Genomic DNA, 22,977 nt, shown 5'->3' with positions numbered 1-22,977 from the left:
TAAATGAATGAGAAGCACAATTCAAGTGTAGGATGAAAATGAATGCATGCTATTCCTGTGTCTGAGGTCAAGATTCTACAAACACCCCTCTCCCAAGAGCAATGGGGAATGATGCTTAGTTCAAAGCTCCGGCCCAGCTTCTTGTATAAATCCCTGTCTCCTTGATGTCGGTTTTATTTGAGAGTTGATTACCCTCTGACAGGCTAGAATCTCTATGGAAGGGCACAAGGTCTGCTGGTTTTGATGGTCAGCCAAGGCATTTGTTTACAGTCATGGTGATTTTTTTGGGGGGGAGTTGGCTGCATGCACCCTTGTGTGGCAAAAGAAAAACAACTCTTTGGTAATGTGTGCTCATCTGGAGGTATGAATCAATATGCCTTATGTGCAAGAATGCTTTCTTGTGACTCAGGCCAGTTTTTCCAGACACATCTGCAACCAGCACGTCCACTGCGTCTGCCATCTTTGAAGCCCGACATTAACACTGAAGAATATGTGACTCCCACACAGTAACAGATGTACAACCACGCAGACACACAGCCATACGCAGACATCGCTACAGCTTGTGTTAACAAAGTGCTTCCCACTCACAGGCCAATTTGTTTGATTCCTTTGGCTCTTTCATTGTGTTTGTATTGGTGTATTAGACGTTTACAGAGCGTCGCACTGCAAATATGCTTTGTGAAATCAATAGACGATTCAAATGTTCTTCCAGCAAGTTGGGATCATTGTGATGTGACCTGTTCCATAAAAGCCAGCCAATATGAAAAAAGAGGACATGATGCTTTTTGGCACACAGCAAAGATACATGGTTTTCCTTGCTTTGCCATTTGACCCCCAAAGAACTTCACTGGGCAAAGACAGTGATTGAGGATGGCGTCCCACTTCCCCCCTCCTCACTTCTTCTATCGCACGACACCTTCCAGATTCCACAACGATGGTCGCATGCTGGACGTCTTTCAGCGGCTCACAGCCAGGGAGGGGACGTACTTCCTGCCTCAAGACCTGGAGCTGTCGAATCAGGAACTGAGCTACATTGTCAAGAAGGCGGAGCAGTGGAGAGGCTTCAATGGGGAGAGGCGTAAGGTAAGCAGCCTCTCATGTCTCTCTTCTCCTCAAACCCTTGGTGATTACCTGGGTTAATGGATGTTTTCTTAACCAGAGAGAATGAGCCAAAAGGTCACTGATACTGTATGTGAGATTGGTCTGTGTAAAGGGGAGGAGTTTCAGTTAGTTTTCTCTCACCCCCGCAAGGTTTCTGCCGTGTTGCAAAAAGACTGGCTCAGGCAGCATGATACTGAAAAGGAACATTTAGCGGCAGCCATGACGGTATCACTCTGTTCATCAATACCACGTTCAATATGGTCAACTTAACGAAGATATTACGTCCGAGAGGATGTATAGAATAGGCTCATTTTATATCATTACATTTTCTTTAGTTACATTTCAGGAAGCTGAGAATTCATCTCAGAGGTCTTTAGCTTCATTCTAATTAGTACAAGATAATTACCAAAACAGAAACTCAGCTAGTGGGCTGCCTGATTAGTCTGTGGAAACCAATTTCCGAATATATTTCATAAAAGAAAGACTGCTCAATCAACACACATAAATTCTGGGGTGCATGTGCATGAATGGTACACTGGGCTTGCTCTTAATGCAGAAAACTTGGTGGCATGGGGAATGCAGGATTCCAGTTTGCATAGATGCATGTTCCCATGAAATTGCTACTGTTTGACAGCCGAGCGTAGGTCGATGGCGATGACACAGGGAAGGGCAGTGTATTAGCACCGAGCCCACAGCTGATGTAAAATCTTTGCATAGTGATTGAAAATGTGACTTGTTGAGATAAGAGAAATGGAACACAGCGATTTAACAGCAGCCCCTTTTAATTCATTCCCCAGGATTTGTTGGTGGCACACGTCGCTCGGTTTTCTCTATGTTCATTAACTCCTTTGCTCTTTTCTTGCACAAGTTCATGAGGCTGTAAAGTTGTAAAATGGAACCAGAGACTTCAGTTGATCACGGTTTCTAGTGAAAGATGAACTGGCCGTTAAGAACTTCTGCAGTATTTTTTCTCACAGGGGGAGTAAGCTTGACTAATCCAAAACATGTTTTGTGTGAGCCAAGGTAGTTAATATTTAATTGATGGTGAAAATCGAATCACCAGAATATCAAGTGACCTTGTGAAACACCGCATTGAAAAATTGTCCACTCTTTGAAGGCCGCTCCCCACATTGCGAACGGAGACAATCCACATCTCACCAAACACATTTGGAGACAGACATTTTACAGACAGTTCACTGCTAAATACATGAGTGTATTTTTTTTTTCTCACACAAATGGCAATTATGGTGTCTGTGTACAACAAATGTGCTTGCTGTGCCACAAGCTTTTTTGAGCACAATTTGCCATCATCAAAATCTTGATAATACTAGAATAGCAACCATGATTTCGAAAGAACATACTGTAGTATTACAAAGTGAGCTCACTTCCTGTGCTTTGGATTGAGAATCTTATCAAAACTGAGCTAAAAAAGACAGAAGACGATACATTTTGTTTACATTGTTGGTACTTGAACAGGGCACATTTATTTTACAGGAAACTGTCTTACAATTTAAAATGAATGTCCATAACTTTACCTAGTTAACCCTAACCCTTTTTTACTCCTGTCCTGTGGGCTTTAATGTAGTGCCAGCCTGGCTGCGAGAGGTGACTACACTGCTGCTAATGGGATGGTGATGGACCTGTTTATTGGCAGACAATTGAACCTCCCAATGTTGGGAGACTTTGAAAGAAATTACACCCCCAAAGTTTGTGATTAACAAAATGCTTCATTTAGCCGCTGATGGCCTCTTGCTGTGGTGGCACTGCTAAATCATTCTCGCATTACTGGATATCTCCCTCCACAGCAACAATTACAGCATACTTCATATTGTTCCTAATTTGCCGTTATTAAACTGATAAAATGCTAACACGTTAACACATTCTCCGGCATGATGAAAATTTAGGGTTATTGCATTTTATGATTTTTACATTATTCAAGCGGGCCATTTTTCATCAAAATAAGATGGGCCTTGCCATTATTTCATAATTATTGTAACAATTTCTCCTGTGAAAAGGGTCACTTTCCAAACTCAGCAAAGACATACCCCTATTAGACTAATTTGCCTACATGCAAATTTTTGTCATTTTTCCCTCATTAACTATTTATCACAGACAGGAAAAAACTATATTCATGAAGGCGAGCAAAGGAGCAGCCCGACAGAGCTGAAGCTAATATTTTGCAACTCTAATGATTTTTTGCATCCTTAATTAGATAGAATAAGGTTGATATGATTAGGTCAGGATGTAGTGTTTTTCATTAAAAATACATTTCAGAAACTGTATTCCAAACGTGCCCTTGCAATTAAATAATGAATCCGATGCATTCCTTATCACGGACCCAATTAATATCAGAGGCAAGGGCGTAATTTTAATAACAGTGGGCCACGAGGCCTTCATTAGCAGAGTGAGAGAAAGGAGGGATGAGGAAAAGGAAAACATGGTACCTACAGGAACAGCTGCAGTCTGATATTGAGCCAATTATTGAACAATATACTCTTAAAACAATAAAGTATGACATTTTAAACAAACCAGATCTGGGGCAGAAAGGAACTGCAAATACTTCTTGTTTGTTTTTAACCTCATTTGATACCAGTTGTATGTCAGATGCTAGACAGGGCAACAGAAAATGAAAAATGATTTGGAGAAGTGAAAGTCTTTTAAGGTTAATAGAGTATTTAAGGTAGGTTGTAACATGCAGCAGTCATTTTAAAACTTCTTCTGTAGCAACCTATAGAGGTGTTTAAGCTGCATCGGATCACAGGCAATTTGTTGCTTGACTGTGCATCAGCCAGGAAACGTTAAGCAGAAACAAGTTAGAAATCTGTCACAGTTTTGCGCTTTGCTTGGCCACTTTATACCTGATATTTCCGTGCCTCTTGTACCTTAACTGACATCACTGGTTACATAACCTGCACTTTCAACTATAATGGCAAATAGTGCAGGTGGGACAAGCAGGCAATTCATTATTGTTACTCAAAAACATTAAACATACTCATCAGATATGCATAAGAAAACAGGCTATAAAATTGTGGCATTTATGATTTTGCGTAGACGATAAGAGGTTTCTCAATTCCACTGTGTATTATCATGACTTTACTGTTTACACTAGGCAGGAACACAAGCAAGGGTAAAGTCACACTAAATGATAGATTATTACAATCAATTAAATTAAAACTTCTTTTTCCGGATGTGCTGTGTTGTAACTTAGAAGTCAGCAAAATCTCTCTGACGCTGGATCTCCCTCCAGCCCTGAAACAATAAAAGAAGAATCCACATTCAATAACCAACCTGCAAACGACCTATTATTATCAAACTTGTAATTTTCACAAGGCGGTCATGAAACATAATCTAATTTTTACTTTCTCACCAATTAACTTTATATTATAGATTCCTCCATGCCATATGATCATTTGAGTTGCTTCGAGGTTTAAATATGACTCCCAGGTGACGGTGTCAGCAGTGGAGCTTAGTGGCTAAGGAAAGAGGGTGAATGAGTCGAGGATGTACCTGTGTGCTCTTTAATTTGATCTCAGGAAGGAAGGAAAAAGAATGACTTTCTATCAAAGATCATTAGCCTCAAGTGTTGTAAACAACAGCTGAGAGAGGAGGGCACTAGCCCACCCACTAATCATGGCATTTTTTTTTTTTTTTAAAGTCACACTTTTAATTCCCCACTTACATGTGTAGCTGATACACATATTTTACTAGTTGATGTGCTGTTTTTCCTGTCTTTCTTTAACTAAAATTAGTTTGGATAGGATATCCTACATTATGGGCACGTGGGGTTGTTTGGGTCGCCACTTGGCAGCTGTTCTTTAAATAAAACCAAAGTAAAAATATAAAGTATTTGCATTCATGATACCTAGTGTTGGCCAAAAACCTGCAGAAGTTGATTGGCAACTGGCTCCTCTTGTATTGCATCCGCCCCATGTAGTAAGGCTGACTCCTAATCAGGGCCCAGTGTTCAATTCCGACCCCCAGCCATCTGCTGCTTCTCATTCCCCCCATCCTGTTCATCTTCTGCTGCTGTTTATCTATCTTCTTCTACTATATGAACAAGGCAAAAAATCCCCCAAACAATTAATTAAAAAAAAAGATAGTTTAGCATGGAGGATAAAAAAAACCTAAGAAATAAAAAGTTGACAGATGTGAATGCAAAACTGCAGTCGACACTACACATTAGTCAGGAGAAGAAATCCAACCAACAAAAGTCTTCACTTTCCTTGGGCTTTAAGTGCTATCATGCTCTGAGCTAATACGTGTGCTAGCACGCTCCACACATCGTAGTGATTCAGTAATGAGCCCCATTAATTATGTAAAGGCAGTGATGCAGATGGACCTGATTAATTGTCTCCCGTCACCCCGTTGATTACTGTACCTGGAAGGGAGGTGTTAATTTCTGAGATACTTAAGCAGGTACGCAAACTGTTTTGTCAGAGCCACCGCTATGACAATGACATAGTAGAACACCAGCTTCCCTGCTGCAAAAAGCTCTTTTTTCCTGCTAATTCACTATAAGGAAAGTTTCCCACTGGTGGTGTCGGTGGTGACATTGTGATAATTGAAGGAGAGAGGGAGAGATTAAAAGAAGTCGGGAAGGAGGGATAGAGGAGAGAGAGATGGTGGGGGGGGTGCGTGGTGGCCCGGAGATGTTTTCGCAGCCTGATTGCATCAACATTTGCGTTCCTCCGTGCCGTTTGTCTCCGTATGTCTAGGTAATGGGTTTCCAGCGGGCAAGTTTGGGAACACCCAAGGTGCTTTGCAACAGCAGCGTGGTTGGTGGGGAGGTAAACCTGTTGAGAGTCAAACAGCACAGATTGGAGTGGTAATGATAACCTGCGTCGGGGAGGCTGGCTGTTAATCATCTAAGATGTGTTCTCCATTTTAATCTCCAGCAGCGACATGATGTTACAGGCTGACCACAGAGACACCAGGGTCATCCTTTTTCCAACCAATTACCTTTCGACAAATAGAACATTTGTAGCTATGGTCTATTTGCAAAAGTTTATTCAGAAATGTTGGCATGCCTTTCAAGAAATAACAATGATGACGATAATGATGTAAATACATTTTACAGAACATAAAAAAACTCGTAAAACAACAACAAAAACACCCTATTTAATTTAACTGCATATGTATGGCTTTAAATGAGGAGTTCATCATTAAATCAGCATGGCCTCTGAATTCTCCGCAGTGATGCAAGTCAGTTGAAACTCTATTTACAAGACAACATTGCAACGTAGCACTTCACCTGGTTCTTTATTCATCAGTCTTGCTGTGCAATTAGTACAGTAAAGTGAGTATGAGGCCACCTGAGATGCAAATCTAAACTCAAGTAAAGAAAGAGGAAGCTTTTGGAGAGGAAGGCAGACAGAGGGAGCAGTAGGCCGTGACAGGATACACAGGAACCGCTGTCACACAACAATAGAACCCTCAGTTCCTAAACAGGAACCCATAACAGCAACACAGGAACACCAGGGGAGGAGAGGAGCACCTGAGTGCTTCAGTTGCAGGGGAGGGGTTGTCTGGAGTCAGAGGGCAACTATTGGCCTGTGTGTGTGTGTGTGGGATCACCGGAATCACCCCTCAATAACCTCTACGAAAGAGCAGTGTGGTCAGTGCGTGCGTGTGCATGTGTGTGCAGTCATGTGCTTAGCCACATCTGTACGGTGTGCATTTATGCAGTACTTCTGTGCATGTGTGTGTATGCCGTCATGCACATTTGTAAGTGTGATTGTGCGCACGCAAACCTTTCTGCTAGCCCGCATGCATATGTCACATTAGAGTGGCTTCTTCAATTACAGTGGATGGGTGTTTTTTTTTTTTTGTGGACAGTGCTGAGGGCCCCAATGGCCCCGGGGCGATAGCAAAGCAGGCAGGCAAGGACAGGAGCGACGTAGCAGCAAGCGCAGCATCCCCAGTCAGAGCATTAGGGAGCTCAATATGAGATATGACTGCAAAGGCTACATGCCTGTGTTCCTGAAAAGGTCACCGCCTTTGCTGGGCAGTAATGTGTGAAAGCAGTACACAGTGGTGAAAAAAAAGGGATACGAAAAAAGATAAGCATCAAACACATGTACCCACCCACATCCTTCCCAATTCACACATTTATATATTTATATATATGTATGTATAAACATATAGTATATAAGGACGCAGATTACTCAAAGATTAACCTTACGCTCTATGGGCATTGAGCTGTTCTCCATTAGTTTGTCTCTTGCAATCTTTTTTCTGTCAGTCTGCATTGGTCTCTGTGATACATGTCCACATGTCCCTTTTTTTACCTCTGTTTAGCACCTGCTTTGTGGACAAAGGGGCCAGACACAATAGCCATACCTATGCTATGTGACGGCATGGAAACAGTAGGAGCGTTTACCACTTTGGATGGCTAAGTGGACCGAGTCACTCACAATTCCTGCACATTCATTTTCTTCAAGGTAGAGCTCTTTTTTACTCCGGCCAATAGGTTACTCTAGTACTGTGAGCACAGGTGGAGCTCACACATTTCACAAGGTGATGCACTCGCCATTCTCACAAACACACCGCTATAACATCTCACAGCATTTCAGAACAGGCCCTCAGATCCAGCAGCACATCAAGAGAGAAAGGAGATGTGTTCCAGTATGAACTCGTCGGTGTGAACAGTTTAATTACAGGGAGTGTCAGCCCCATTGCTTAATGTGTCCCTCACAATTAAATCAGGGAGAGGATGTCATTATCTACCAAAGCCTGGGCCTGGGCAGGCGTTTTTGTCTGAGGGAAAAGAGGGAGGGAATGAGGGAGTGAAAAAGAATAAAACGAGTCAAAACGAGGAAGTTTCTCTGGTTTGCAGCCGGCAGTATGGTCGACCTCTGTGTCACACAAAAGAATTTAGATTTTTGGAGGCTATTTCACAAACATTGTGTTCTTCAAAATGTCTCGTACACTTCCTCCTTGTGACCCCGTCGGTGAGGAAGAGACTTTTCCTTCCACTTCTTCATAATATGAAGCTTTGCCCGTCAGCTGTCAAAACACATCCAGCTGCAGGAGGTTAAATTGACGTCAGGTTTTGAGTTGAGATGCTTTTCTTTATCCTCTTCCTCCCCTCCTTCCTCCTCCATCCTAAAGAGTCCGGGCCTGTTCCCTTGCCATCCCATAATGTGAAACAGAAGGCAACAAATTGGACTGCTGCAGAGTGAGAAACAATTTTAGCATTAGATTAGAATCTGCGCACACGGAACATAAATGAAGAGGATTTATGTTAATTTCATAGGTTTTGCGAAAAGTATGTGGATATAGAATGGATATGTAACCTAAAGGTTTATTGATTGATGCTACATGTAGGATGTCATTTTTGTGGAAGTTACTTATGTCAGCTGAAGAAATGTTACAAGGCATCTACCAGACATAGAGTACGTTGAGTACACACAGAGGCAGTATTTAATGCTCACGCAAACACACATGCAACGATGCATATACAGCCTCGAACTCCACAGCGGATTTAAAGCTTGACCTCGACAGATCTGATTCCTTGTGACTGTCCGTCGTTAGTCACTTCTTTCCCCCTTCCTCTCCTTTAAAGAGTCTGACCTTGGCCGCTTCCTACGGCCCGGAGGGGATGAGGAAGGTCTGGTGATTGTGACAGGTGTCGCGTCTTAACAGCCCCACATGACATCCTGAAGAGAGATAGACATTTGGAGTTTTTTTTCCATAACGCTTTCACTTATAACCTTAAAGAGACAGTGTGTGTGTGTGTGTGTGTGTGTGTGTGTGTGTGTGTGTGTGTGTGTGTGTGTGTGTGTGTGTGTGTGTGTGTGTGTGTGTGTGTGTGTGCGTGTGCATGCCTTACCACTGATTTCCCTGCTCTCATTTTGGGTTATTGGCTTGGATAGTTATCACCTCCAGCCACCAAGGCCTGATTAGGTTTAAGCTACACCAAAGTCACATTTTGGATATCAAAGGCAATACTCAACTTTAACATATGTCTGCAGCATCTTAATACCAAGCCTGGGCTCCTGAAAATGTTGCATATTGAGCAAACATCTTAAAATGCGTGCCCCATACAGCTTAAGCGAAAAACATGTTTTCAACTATTACCAGAAGGGGCCATGTCTACAAAAACTGAATTAGTTTGGTGTAACGTATTAAAAAAACTAAATAGTAGGACTTGTATGGTTTGTGTGATTGGTCGCTGGCTGCAGGATACTATTGAATGTTTTGCAAATGAGTTTCATTAGAGGTATCTGCTATAAGGTGTGTGGATGCACATGGTTTACTTATTCTTTATACCAATCCTTTGTTTCATCTTGCTAATATTTTAACCTTTTAATTTTCACTTTGCAGTGCCTGCATCTGGCTTATGTGTGCAGTGGAAGCTGGTACACCTTTTTTATTCATTTCTCTCCTTTTCTCCATGTACTAAGGCATCACACAAGTTTGTTTATTTGCATTTGTTACAATGAAAAATGCTTATTTAAGGTAAGTTAAGTTACTTCAATTAGTGCAAAATGTTTGTAACAATTATCTTTTATTCTACAATTTGTTATGGTGAAAGACTAAATTAAGTGAAAAGTGTAAAAGAATATGTAGAAAAAAGATACTACTGTTCATTCAACAAATAAATGAATACAGACATAGTACTACACTTGAAATACCCAATGCCGTCACACAGCCAAGGGAACTAGCTCACTTTGCCACCTTGTGGCTTTAAATGTACTTCTAGTTCATACATTTCGTCCTTCTAAGTCACAGTGCGTGTGCTGCGATCCAAACTTCTCTTTTCTTTGTTTGCAGCTATTCACAGCCGCTCGGCACTCTGCTCGTATGGTGGTTTACCTAACGTAATTCCCACCTTCTGATTTCCTCACGCCCCCCATGTTGACGCTGTTTTCTTGGCACTGTTGTCATTGATAGCATTGTTAGCAGTACCATTTCAGCTCAGCTACCCTGCTACAACAGCAGTGTTGCAGGTTTAAATTTCTACATTTGCAGGTGGAGTCATTCATTTTATGATAAATGGTTTAATAACCCTCACATATTATCACTGAGCACACATATTTTCCTTTGTTAAATAAAGGTAACTTTAATGTGCTCCAGAACAAACCTGGAAAAGTGTTCTCCTTAGGGCCCAGGGTGAGTCAGACATGGTGTGGAAGGAAAAGATGGGCTGCCATCTGAGTTGTTTACTGTAGGCTGGGAGTAGACTTTATTTTCTGCAAAGGAGATTAGTAACAGTGAATTATGCATATCTTATTTTCTGGATTATCTCAGGCACTCAGAGACACTATCTCACTGGATAATCTCTTTAAAGTTTAGTTTATTCTGACTGTAAATATAGTCATTGTTGTTTGTTTATCTTTTCTCGAAGACCAATTTGGTCTCTGCTGCTTTTGGATGGATAGTCTCATTTCACTTTAACCATGATTACTCAAATTGAAATATTTACAGCCAGTGATCTTTGCTTTATAGTCTCAGTAATGAGAGGAGGGTGGATGAAAGCTACTGTAGCGTACTTGCCTTTGTGACACTGTGTGTGTGTATGCGTGTGTGCATATTTGTGTGTCCCTGCATGCAAATATGATTGGGTGGCCTGTCTTGTCCAGTGGTGCGTTTAACCAGACACAGACCTTTGCTTCAGCCAAATCAGGCCCAACACAGACAGTGTGCATCCATGCCATTTTCAAGCTGCTCCAATTATATCTGCCAACCGTCCACATATTGGCCAAATTTACAATAATAGCATATCTATTTCCATTCTAATGGCTGACGTTGCTTGGCTTATCCATGCATGTATGTCGATGGTCTTTTATGCTGTGTGGTTCAGTCTGTTCCAAGCCATGTGCAATGTGCTGTAGCCTGTCTTGACCTTGTGTGTGTTGCATGAAGCCAGTGGGCGCTTATGTATCTCTGGGTATGTGTGCATGCATTAATATCTCTGTAAAGGAGCATGGGCATTTGTGCAATGTGACCCTTGACTTACAAAGCTTGTGCATCTGTACTATATATGCCTGTTATTTTTAAATTGGGGTGTGTGTGTGTTTGTGTGTGTGTATGTGTGTGTGTGTGTGTGTGTGTGTGTGTATGCGTGTGTGTGTCCATGAGCCTGTGTTGGCACTTGTGTTTGTGTGCGTACGTACAGCCTGTGTGTATGGTATGAACCCAGCGCTCAGGAAACAGGCCAGCTCTGACAGACAGAGTGGTGGTGGTGGTGGTGGTGGTAGGGATGAGGTTTGGATGGAGGGATTGACCCTCTATTGCTTAGAGAGCCTCTGTACAGCACACACTCCTCTTCCCCTCCTCTCCATCTCCCTACAACCCTCCCATCCCTCCCTCCCCCCACTCCCTGCCGCCTAGCCCCAAGTGCCCACAGGCACTGGAGATGCACGCATGCGTTGCCTTGCACTGTGTGAGGCTTTGTCTGTTTTTGAGCATGGATGTATGTGTGTGTGTGTGTGTGTGTGTGTGTGTGTGTGTGTGTGTGTGTGTGTGTGTGTGTGTGTGTGTGTTAGCATGTAGATGAGCGTGTGTGTGTGTTTGTCCTGCGTGTGGATGAGAATCTGTGGACAAAAGAAGCAACCATGTCTACCTCTTTCTCACTTGGCAATAATCATTGATGCTCTATCTGTGCTAGTGTGCCTGCTGCATTTTCTTGTTTTGACCGTTACGACTGCCTTTTGTCTTGTATGGCACATATGTACGGAACAATCTGTGTCAAATGGTAACGCCAGTTTAAGATATAGTAGCGTCCATACAGTGGTTAGTAAAGTGAGTATTAGCGAATATTAGCAAATGAGCAATTTCTATCTTGTCAATAGCATATTTGGTTAAAAATTCCAGCATCCCTAAGCAAGTTTCTATTGACATACATGCATGCATACATACATACATACATACATACATACATACATACATACATACATACATACATACATACATACATACATACATTTATATTTGTTATATATTTACTTGATACAAAAGAATGATCCTTTTTCCTTCTTCAGCCATTCATTAATGAAATATATCATGGACACGATTAGGCCTCATCCATTGCAATATCTCGAGTTGATTGTCTGTCTCCTGCAAGACAGATTTGTGTGAGCAATATGCTGCTGGGGTCCAATGGGATATTCAAAAGTCACTTTTGTGACTCAGATTTGGTTAATCTATGGCAACAACATAAAAATGTGAAAAGATTGGCTAATAACTAGGTGACTTGGCACCTTATAAAACATAATTATTATGAGAGTTATTATATCATCTGGGACCAGCTGATAAAGGCCAGTCCATACACAATTTTCACAATTTATTTCCAAAGATAGCACAAACTCAACACCATCTGCATCCCCATGCCCAAACTTAGCCTTACTTTACCCCTTTGTTCTAAACCTAGCCTCCTTCAGGTATCAGTAGTCTCGCCATTCTCAGCCCTCTGCCCAACTGTAATACTTTACTCAGCCAGAGCACAAGCTCCACATCCAGCCCAGTTCCCTGTGCTTAGTGCCAGAACCAGCCCCATTCCAAGTACCAGGTCCAGAACCAGAACCATCCTTACTTTTCTCCCAAATCTAAACCTTTATCCCCCACTCAACAGATCTCCCATCTCCTCCCTATGGTCTCAGTCCCAACCGTAGTCCTAGCCACAGCCAGGGCTTCCATGTGGGACTGACACATAAATAACCAAGCCTGTCCGCCACCCAGGCAAATTCAAATGCACCTGTCAAAGTGATGAAGCACCCGCCCGCAGGGAAGCATTGTTTACATTTTCACTCCACTCTTCGCAAAAGTGAGATTCTAATTATTTTCCCATTGTAAATTAAAGCCAAGTGGGACAGAACTACACACCAAACTGATCATGGCAGTGGCAGGAGAAAACTCCCATGAATGAATTGAGTGAAAGGTAGGAGACTAAAAGTAGTGTGTCGAGGCTAGACGGAGGGAAGGTTAGCAGCTTTTGTCTTTAAGAGGGGACATAGCGAGAGAGACAGAGAGGGTAGAAAAGGTATGGCATTCACACAGGCTGCGCACCAAGTCTGCTTCTGCTGTGCTCATTACAGACATGGTCTGGAGAACTTCAACCAACTGGAATCCATTATGCCCTCACATTTCATACATAATAATGTGCCAAAAATGTGCTGCATTATTTTTCATACCAGTGGACACGGAGAAGGAGAGAAAGAGAGAGAGAGAGAGAGAAAGCGAGAGAGAGAGAGAGAGAGAGAGAGAGAGAGAGAGAGCTAGATATAGAGAGAGAAAGAGAGAGATGAAATATTTAATTAGTTCATGGGAACATGCAAATGGAAGGTAAAATTAGACAGAGGAAGGGAGACCTGGGGAAGAGAGAGTGCACAAATGGTAATGATGGCTATCTAGTTTGGATCAATCATTAAAAGATCAGGGGCACTGACAGGCCTGTTCGTGCCACGCCTTAGGCTCCTGTCCTGGACAGTCGCCAGCCCGGCTCAGTCTGCCTGGCCATGGAGACTTTGCCTTCTCTTGTCCCTTCAGTTCAGTCACACACACACACACATATACACATGTACTCAGACATCATACACAAATGCATTTAAGCACACATGTATACTCACACTCTTAATACAAGGTTAATATGTAATGCCTATGGATAACTCACTCTGAGGCCCTGCAGTACATCCCCCCTTCTGGTACTGTTTTCAAAATGGTGGATAAAGGCACACATGAGTTGACTTTGAGTTTGTTCTCTAGGCATGTGATTGGTTCCCATTTTAGCACGGGGTTTTGATTATCAGTTGAGAATAACCAAGTTTTCTGCATTGGGGTCATGGGGTCGAATATGGTATCTGTTTTTGTTGTCAACAGGGACATGCTGGACAGCAGAAATTTCCTTTTTTTTCAGTAATGGTCTACGCCAGACACTGTGTTTATGTCCGACACGTCACAAAATGGAGGAAAATGTCAGACATTAATATTTGTGACAGTCAAGGACAAGTATATAAAACACACTATACCTACCCCAGACGTAGCTATTAGTAGACCAGTCTGTCACCAAGTGGAAAAATACTATTGTATTCCCAGAAACTGTCTGCCCTCATTTTAGCTGTTAGTTGCAAGTTTAAATCTTAAATTAGGTGTGAATATGGGTCAGTTTTTTTAATACATAACACAAAAGAAAATCCTTTTTAGAATGCAATGCATTGATGCCTATTTCTTGGCCTCAGACTAACATAACCGTGAAGGCCTTCCAAATCCATCTCTTGACAGACTTTATGTTTGAAACACACTTGAATAAACATGATTGACAGGTCAGTCGAATTTTATAACAAGTCACCGTGCATTTTTAAAAAGAAAAGCTTTCCACAGGCGCCTGTATTTAAGTACTGATTGCTTTTATCATGCATTCATATGAGGTATGGTATGATTTGATTGGTGTGAAATCGTATCTTCTCCTAGAAGGCAGACAGACTATATTTGTGAACCATGGAGCCATGTCTGCAGCTGTGCCATCCCCACTTCCTGTACCCCAATCCCTCCCTCCCTATTCTCTATGTGCATTTACTGTAATGTCTACAAATCCTAAAATTTATGTCCCTGCTGGAAAACATGGTTTGCCGTTTATAGCCCTCCGCTAAAAGAAATAAGGCCCGTCTCTCCTGATGCAAGTCAAGGGACTGATGCAGACTCTATCAGATTTCTAAATACAGACCCCAACAATAAATCTCGGCTTGATTGGTTTTGAATTGGGTTAGCTCACTTGAATGCTATCTGCTTAACCCACAGCTGGCCTGTCTGCTCCATGCAGGCATTGAACCTAAATCAGTCACTTAGTGCTATCAAATGGAACAATGGTGGAGTGGAGAGAGCACTCAAGCTAGGGCTAGAAGCCAGGCTAGCACCATAACGCAGCACAACAGACCAGAACAGAGTAGTGTAGCGCAGACAGGCCCTCTAATGCTCTTTCCTTTTTTGTCTCAGCAATGATGCATCCTGAGAGCCATGGTGCATTGCATGAAATGGCATCACCCAAACTGAACACACAAACACCTTTTCAAGCTTTTGTCTAGTCTTGTCAACTGGATTTCACGTGGTAATCAGCGTAGCACGGTGGCATGGCTAACATCAAAAACATCTATTTTCATGCAAGCCAAAATACATACACATGCACAACAAACAGGGGGATTTAAGCAGGTGTGTTTAACCGAAGTGACTGAGAGTACAGAGGCTGAATCCATGGTGTTTCTATCGCCACTGTACAGCTTGGTTCATGAAATCCCAGACTTGGGTCACAGGCACACTTCCTGTGACCAGCACAGCGGGAAACAATACTTGCTCAGTTCTGTCCACATTCATGACTTTAAACCTTTGTGATTTCTTACTGTATCACAAAGAAGCTGAAAACCACCATAGAGGAAGAGATCTAGGATTATCTGCTTATTCCAACTTGTGTTTCCTCAAAATGAAAAACATGAAAAAGCAGCAAAACAACATACACTCACTATCCAAACAGACTGATTGCTGCCTAGCAGAGGTGCTGATTACCTAAGGAATTTAGGTAATCAGTTTCCCCCAGTGTGGGCCGAGGCCAAGCTAGAGGCAAGGCACAGTTGAGGCGATTTCACTAATGAGCGTCTTAATTAGCATTGAAGAGATGCATCCCCGCGTCCCCACCTCCCCCTGACATATACACACGCACACACAGACACACACACACCTTCTTTGAATCTGTTCTTTCTCTCTGCACTCATGACTTTTTGACATTTTGAGAATGAGGTCCTTTCTACTTAGAAGGCTGTCTGGTTTGCAGTTCACGCAATGTCTCTAATTACAAGTGTGGTAATGGCTTCCACTGTTTTTTCGGTGGAGTGACTAGAGTTGTGTTTTGCTAACCGTTTATAAGTGTAGGGTTGACAGCGATACACCACCAAATTAAACCTCTCCTTCAGCTTGACCCTGCTACTCATGGCCTGCTGAAGTTTGCCATTTTCCTTTTTCTGTATTTTTAGACAAATCGTAATTACATAGCCAATTAGAGGGTCACCTTGAGTTTTAGAAACCACTTGGAAAATGTCCTACGCCACACTATCTGCGTGTGTTCGTGGCTTAGGTGTGTGTGTACGCATGAGGTCTGTGGTGAGGGAGTTAAAGTAGCATGATGGCCTAGATGGTTTCCTACAGTACATGCATGTACACATACAAAGACACACATCCACACACTTAAAAGTCTCTAAGATATTCACATAGGCATGAAACCATGCACTCACTCTATTGAAACCACTGGGCACGGTTTCACAGGTGCTTTCACGTGTGTGTACTTTCATCATTGAAGGTTAAAATTTAAGTTCTAAATAAAGATTATATTTAGATAGAATTGTGATTGTGTACATACATGAGCCCTTGGGACTAATTATGGCATCTTTGAAAAGGAGAATGGGGCCTATACTTTCCTGAATTTTGGATTCATGTCGGACAAAAAAGTTTTTTATATTTTCATTTCATTAAGTGAGTTGCGTAGGGATGTGCTAAGTTGCCTTTTAGTTAATATGATTTATACTACTTATTCTACTGTAATGAATGTGATCAGCACGCATTCAGGCCTTCACCAGCAGACACTATCAGAGAGGGAGAGCTTCCATGATCTTAACACATGGATGACTTCGAGTTACATGACCTATATAACATGTTACACGCTCCGCTGGCTCCCCGTGCCTCACCCTAATACAGAAGGGCAGCACATTACAGGTGTGTAAGCCCCCAATTCACAACACACACACACACACACACACACACAAAGAGTCACAAACAAGCGTGCCACCAGGATTATACATATGTATGCATGATCACAAACACAACCTGTCTCTTTAGCTGCCACAGATCAGGCCCCATAGGACTCATGCACTGCTAGGTTTTAGCGTGCTGATGTACTGCACGGCAGTGGTGCTTATCTGGTGGCTGCAGTGGGATGTAATTAAAAGGAGCATCTCAGCAGTTTACAAAGTAAGGAGCAGGCTGATTTTAATATGCTGCATACAGGTTTTTGATTTTGGGTTGTCTCAATGAAAATAAAGGTATATCTATTTTTGTGTAGGATGTTTCCCACATGTGCCTACTGTATATTGTCACACGCACTCAACATACACTGTAGCAAAGGCTGAGGAGTATTTTTTTAATTCTAACCTAAAGTGCCCAACCTCTTTATGATAACGAACATCCGTTACATTGAAGCCATTGCCAAATGAGTTGATACAAAGCCAATTAAGCGTAGCAGCTCTCTCTCTCTTTCTGTATTTCTTAGTATTGCTATGTGTACAATATGGTGCTGTCCGGTGACTTTGGCCTGCAGAAGCTCCAGTGATGTGATTTGCGTCACTACTGAGAAAGAACAACAACTGGTGGGGGAGGGGAAGTGTGTTGCGTCACCACCGAATGCTTGCGTCATGGGGACAGTAGTCCATGTCTATGACTTTCCACTTCCGGGATTGTTCAGGTGCCGCGGGAAATTCAACCGGATGTCTTTTATTTCAGCTGTATGTCTGTTACCTTCCGCTTTTTTTTTTTGGGGCATATTAAACTCTGGTAGATTTTATGAGGACTATGGTTAACTGCTCCTCAGATCTCTGCAGGGTAAATCCAGACAGCTAGCTAGACAATCTGTCCGGTCTACGTTTTCTGTTGCACGACCAAAACAACTTTGGAGGGTACACATTTTCCACCTAAACAAAATTCTTCCCGAGGCTGTTGTGCACCGTTGCTGTGTGTGGTGTGTAGCACCGCCCAAGACAATTGTGATTGGTTTAAAGAAAGGGCATGTTTTTCTTACATCCCAGCATGCTGTGTGGACAAGCCAGAGCTTCCTCTGCAGTGCTGTGGAGGAGGGTCTGGCAATGCAATACTAGGTGGACAGAGTTGTTGTCATTACTTCTACTTCTACTATTCTACTTTAGAATTCGGCATGGGGACGACAGAAACTACACACTGTAGCTTCAAATGTGTCCCAGGTTTGATGGAAACCTCTTTGTCTTTGGGCGCAAGAACCTTTTTTAAAACACATCCCTTGTTTTTTTAATAGTGTGATAATCTCTCTTTTTAATCTTTGATTTCCCAATGATGTTATTTGGCAGCCCACCTTGAAGCCGTGGTTATCAGAGTTTTTCACAAGCCTTTGAATAAACCAACAAGGAAGACGTTACAGTCACTTCTTACAACATACCACCATCTCTCTGTTTGTGTTTCTGCTGGACTAGGTTGCAGTTCACGACTATATCTGGACGATCGAAGAGTTCTTGGCAGACCCTGCAGCCCCTAGTGACCCCCCAAGGGAGGGGGCACCCTTACCAGTGGGTGAGACCAGCACCAATGTGGCAGTCCACACCCTGTACCTGAGTGGGCAGAAACAAAGATACAGGCACTTCCTCCGACAACCAGATGGGGCTATCGTTGAGGTGAGCTATCAATAATGTTTCCAAAAACATTTTCACGATATACTTAAATTTACAAATTTAGTTTCAAGTTTTGTTAGACATTATAAAGTCATGACTACCTTAAATTTCCAGTGGGATTGAATGCTATGGTTTTCTGGAGTTTAAAAAGTTTACTTTTAGAATACAGTGTAATGAATGATCTGACCATAAACACACGGAGAGCATATAACTACGCAGACGCAGTGCAATCCTCTAAATCTGCTGTTTTAATAATAAAGGTTTTTATTTCTAATGTATCTGTATAGACAATCATCTTAATCTTCAAATATTATGCTTTTCTACGGTCGTTCTCTTGCTAATATTTGCATCCTAAGATTAAGAAAAATTAAGAAATGGATGGATAAACTGGTTCCTTATTCTTCTTTCAGAACAATAAAAAGACAACAGTACAGCTCTGTGGTCTGAAAGGGTGAATAACCGTGACAGATTTTTATTTTTACCTCAGGTAAAACCAGAAATTGAAATTAGTTCTTCTTTTCACATAGAAAATTACTGGGTTTGCCCTGAGAATCAAATCAAGACTTAGTTCACAATGTGAATGTAACTTTTACTTATTACAACTAAGTCAACACAACTCACCTTCTTCTGTGTCTCGTCTGCTTGTAACAACCATTTTCAATCTCTATGGTTTAATAAAAATGCCAGTGCCTCTTCCTGTTTAACACTGTGATATGAAATGAAGTGTTATGTTTGACAGCAAAAAAAAAGACAGAAAAAGCACAGAATGGTGCCTCACTGTGCATTGTAATTATTGCATCTTACATTTAGGTCCTTGTCCTTCAAGCACCTGTGAGACAGGCGGGTCAGGAGCAGATTGTTGCCTAATTAAAAGTAGTGCTTCTTGACTCCTGCTGCAAGTAGCACGAAGTCACTCCTTCCTTTCCTCAATCATTCTGTCAGTCGCCCAAGAGCAAACTGGATCATCCCGGCAAAATTAATATTTTGAAGTTTGAATGTCAGAGGAGTGAGGAAGGGGGGGGGGGGGGGGGGGGGGGGGGGGGGGGGGGGGGGGGGGGGGTTATATGCGCTAACAATTAGCTCTGAGGCTCTTTTGCGTTCTAATGGTTCTCCGTCATAATTTGAGTGATGGTGAGCTTATGTGAGTAAACACACAGCATGGTATATTTATTACTGGTGTCTGGGTGTGTATGTGCATGTAGCCTCTAGACCTGTGCATAGCAGATGAGTGAGACATCTGGGCGGATTGTTCATAGCCAAACAGCACACACTCATTGACACAGACAAACACACACAAATCTGTGGAAATTCTTATGTATATGTATAGCAAAATAATAAATTCCTTTTCTGATGTGCTGACTCAAAGGGAGTTTCACAGAGGCCACCTTAAGTGAAAGAAAGGTGTTATTGTCCTTGGAAAACACATACACATTCTCCATCTTTCTGTTGCTTTTCTCTTTTCTCACACACACACACACTGTGTCCGTTGGGTGTTGCTGTCTGTTCCTCGCAACTTAACAGGCAGGGACCTCCAGTAGCAAGAGATGCCGATGGCATCCTCTTTCACCCGCTGGTAGTGAGGAGCGATAACACCGATGCTCAGCATCGCCGAGAGAGCACTATGCCATTCCTCTTCGCCTCGCAGCGCGGACCCCCTCTTTACATATTCAAAACTAATCCTCCCCTGAATATATAGACTGGTTTTATGTATAGAGCACGATCCTGGAATCACCAAAGGGCATCCCCAGCACTCAGAAGAACACTTGAGCTGATTTTATTAGTGCTTTATATAATTCTGGCAGCGATACACACACTGCGACAGGGTGCTGTGTATAAACTGGCCTTCAGATGTAAGGTGACAGCTCCTGAGAGGAAAATAACAGCCATGCAGGCACTTTGACAAAAATTAAATAGATGAAAAAAATATATAGAACCAACTCTACAATGAGATGAAGTGACCATCGTAATGCAGAGAAGTCTCCTTATGTTCTTAGATTTATGACATTTTAAAGCAATTTTATGGGGTTTCCTTTATAGGCATATTACTTTATTTACTTATCCAAATAATAGCATGTTTTATGGTGATGTGGTTTCACTGTAATGTTACTAGACTAAGTATTATGTAGCATGAATCCTGTTTGAGCAATAAATAAGTGCAATTTGTTTTACTCTAAGCCAAATATGCTGACATTTCCACACAGACTTTATTACAACATATCAAAGCTTTCTTCCTTTAATTTTAACATTTCAATTTAGAACATAGACGCAAAAAGTATAGTATTTGTACATCATTATTAGTAGTATCTACAATATATTTGTTGTTTTTTCTTACTCTGTTTTGAAATCTTACTATGCAGTGTAAAGGACATGAAATAGGAGATGACAGTGACAAAAAAAAGTGTCATTTGACTGTGTCATAACGTGACTCCATCTCTGTCCCAGTTAGTTAAAAGACTAATCCTACTTAAGAAGTCTGTTTCGATTTACTGAGGAAATATTGACGGATGGCTCATTTTCTTTAAAGAGCACTGTGTTCTCAAGCAGTGTCCTGGACACCAGTGCCCTGAAGGATTTGCTCCTCCCTTAGACTAACATGACCACAGCTCCAGGGACCAGCTCCTTTGCATAATACCCACCAATTTACATCCACAATGTGTCTAAACGAACACCTTAAAAAGCAAATCCTGGAAGAAGTGCCCAGAGCTATAGACACTGTTAGACTCTGTTTGAACGAAAAAGAACAGCGAGGTGTGTCCTGTTTGAAACTGAGCAAGAGTCATGCAAAACTAATATTTCTGTTGTTTATTCAGCCATTATTGAACCAGCGATGTTGACTTAAAGTTTATTTTTGTTGCATTGTTAGCAAGAAGTAAAAATGTAATGGAAGGAGTCCATTCTGAGTTGTGGATGTGCAGTAACAATAATGAAGTCTTTATTGACTTGTATATTGAATTCTTTTTAAAGAAAGTTAATATTAATGATCCATCATATGCTCTCATTTAGCGTTTTGCCTAAGGCAGGTGTTTGTAATATTGACCATGTTGAAGATATCTTCTCGCTGAATCACAACAATGCAAAAAAAGTTAAAGCCACGTTCCCATCAGTGTGCTCCAATAAAAGACATTAAAGGTAAAGTTAGGTGTAGCTTTTTTAAACACTCATTGCCCATAAACAGATGTTCCCCAGCTGCCAACCCGAAAATGCACTGCTAACAACAACTGTTAGGGCCGAAATTATGCAGGGAAGTGCCTCAATGCAACCTAGGACCTTCAGAGAAGGCCTCATAACCACTCTGTCTGAGGAAACAAGATGGCTGATGAAGAAATTAATGCAGGCAAAGTCATTATCTTCCCTCCTAAAACCACGGTGGGTTTATGTCCCTCTGTGTCGTTTTTTTCTCTGGGGCTAGCATTTAAGTGTCGTTGGACTTATAAAAAGATAGGACAAGCCAACTGTGCCCCTTTTGTCTCCTTTCCTCCATATGGGAGGCAGCAGCATATGCAAGAACTGGCTCAGCTTCTGTAAAACTTCCATTAAAGATGCACAACTAAGGCTCTGCCAGCTTGAATATTACCTCTCTCCGCAAATTATTTATGGCTCGGAAAAAACGCTGATGATGAGCATCTCCAGCGACTTGCATAAATAAAAACACTTTTCTCTGCAATTTCAGCTCTGCTTTCTTTTTGTCCCTTTTTTTTGAGGGGTGGGGGGGGGGTTGCTTAACCATTTGTAGAAACAAAAGGAATGCAGTTTATTCACATAGTAGGGCTGTAACTGTATCACATTTAATTATCTTAACCTCAGCAGGAAGAGTGTGTTTTATTATGCATGGTGTGGATAATTGGGAGAGGATATCCCCTTATAGTTTGTGGATTTTTCTAATAACAGTGACAAAGCTGATGAATACGATGATGATAATGACAGCTGATGATGATCAGAGAATGGAAGGAATCGAAGGCAGAGTGCAGAGGATGGTGCTTCCATAACGGACACCTCATCATCTGGATGTGACATCAAATCTCTTATTAACAGGGACTCTTTGTCTTGGCTTTGCATGAGTCAGACCACCATCCGTCTACTTTGCCGGACCAATATTGACCTAATTTAGCATTCACAGAATATGAAGAAGTTAACCTTTGGAAAAAAAACACCTTGCAGCAACATTAATTGACAAACCGCATCAATTCTCCCTCCAACCCCTCTTTTGTAATTACTCCGCCGCACGTTTGATTGCCGCTGCGGAGCTGAGGACCCACGCTTCATTTGCTGTGAGGTCATTGGCAGCCCTCAGAAACTCTGAATACGATTTATACAGGAAGTGATTGTGCTGTGTATGCTGTGTATGTGTGTGTGTGTTTGTGTGCTGTCTTTTCCTGCCTATGTGTGTGTGTGCTGTCTTTTCCTGCCTGTGTGTGTATGTGTGTGTGTGTGTGTGTGTGTGTGTGTGTGTGTGTGTGTGTGTGTGTGTGTGTGTGTGTGTGTG

General features: G+C 41.9%; 1 protein-coding gene across 1 annotated transcript in view; it reads left to right on the top strand.

Annotated features, from left to right (window-relative positions):
- The window catches only part of ofcc1 (orofacial cleft 1 candidate 1), a 75,764-nt gene that overhangs the window by 51,656 nt on the left and 1,131 nt on the right, over nt 1-22,977 (top strand). The window contains exons 20-21 of the mRNA XM_034862786.1: nt 924-1,083; nt 18,300-18,497. Coding sequence (XP_034718677.1) covers nt 924-1,083; nt 18,300-18,497 — 358 coding nt within the window. The remainder of the gene's footprint in view (nt 1-923; nt 1,084-18,299; nt 18,498-22,977) is intronic.

This window comes from Etheostoma cragini, chromosome 22 (assembly GCF_013103735.1).
Source record: "Etheostoma cragini isolate CJK2018 chromosome 22, CSU_Ecrag_1.0, whole genome shotgun sequence".
In the NCBI taxonomy this organism is placed as follows: domain Eukaryota; kingdom Metazoa; phylum Chordata; class Actinopteri; order Perciformes; family Percidae; genus Etheostoma; species Etheostoma cragini.
This window is presented reverse-complemented; position numbering and strand designations above follow the sequence as displayed.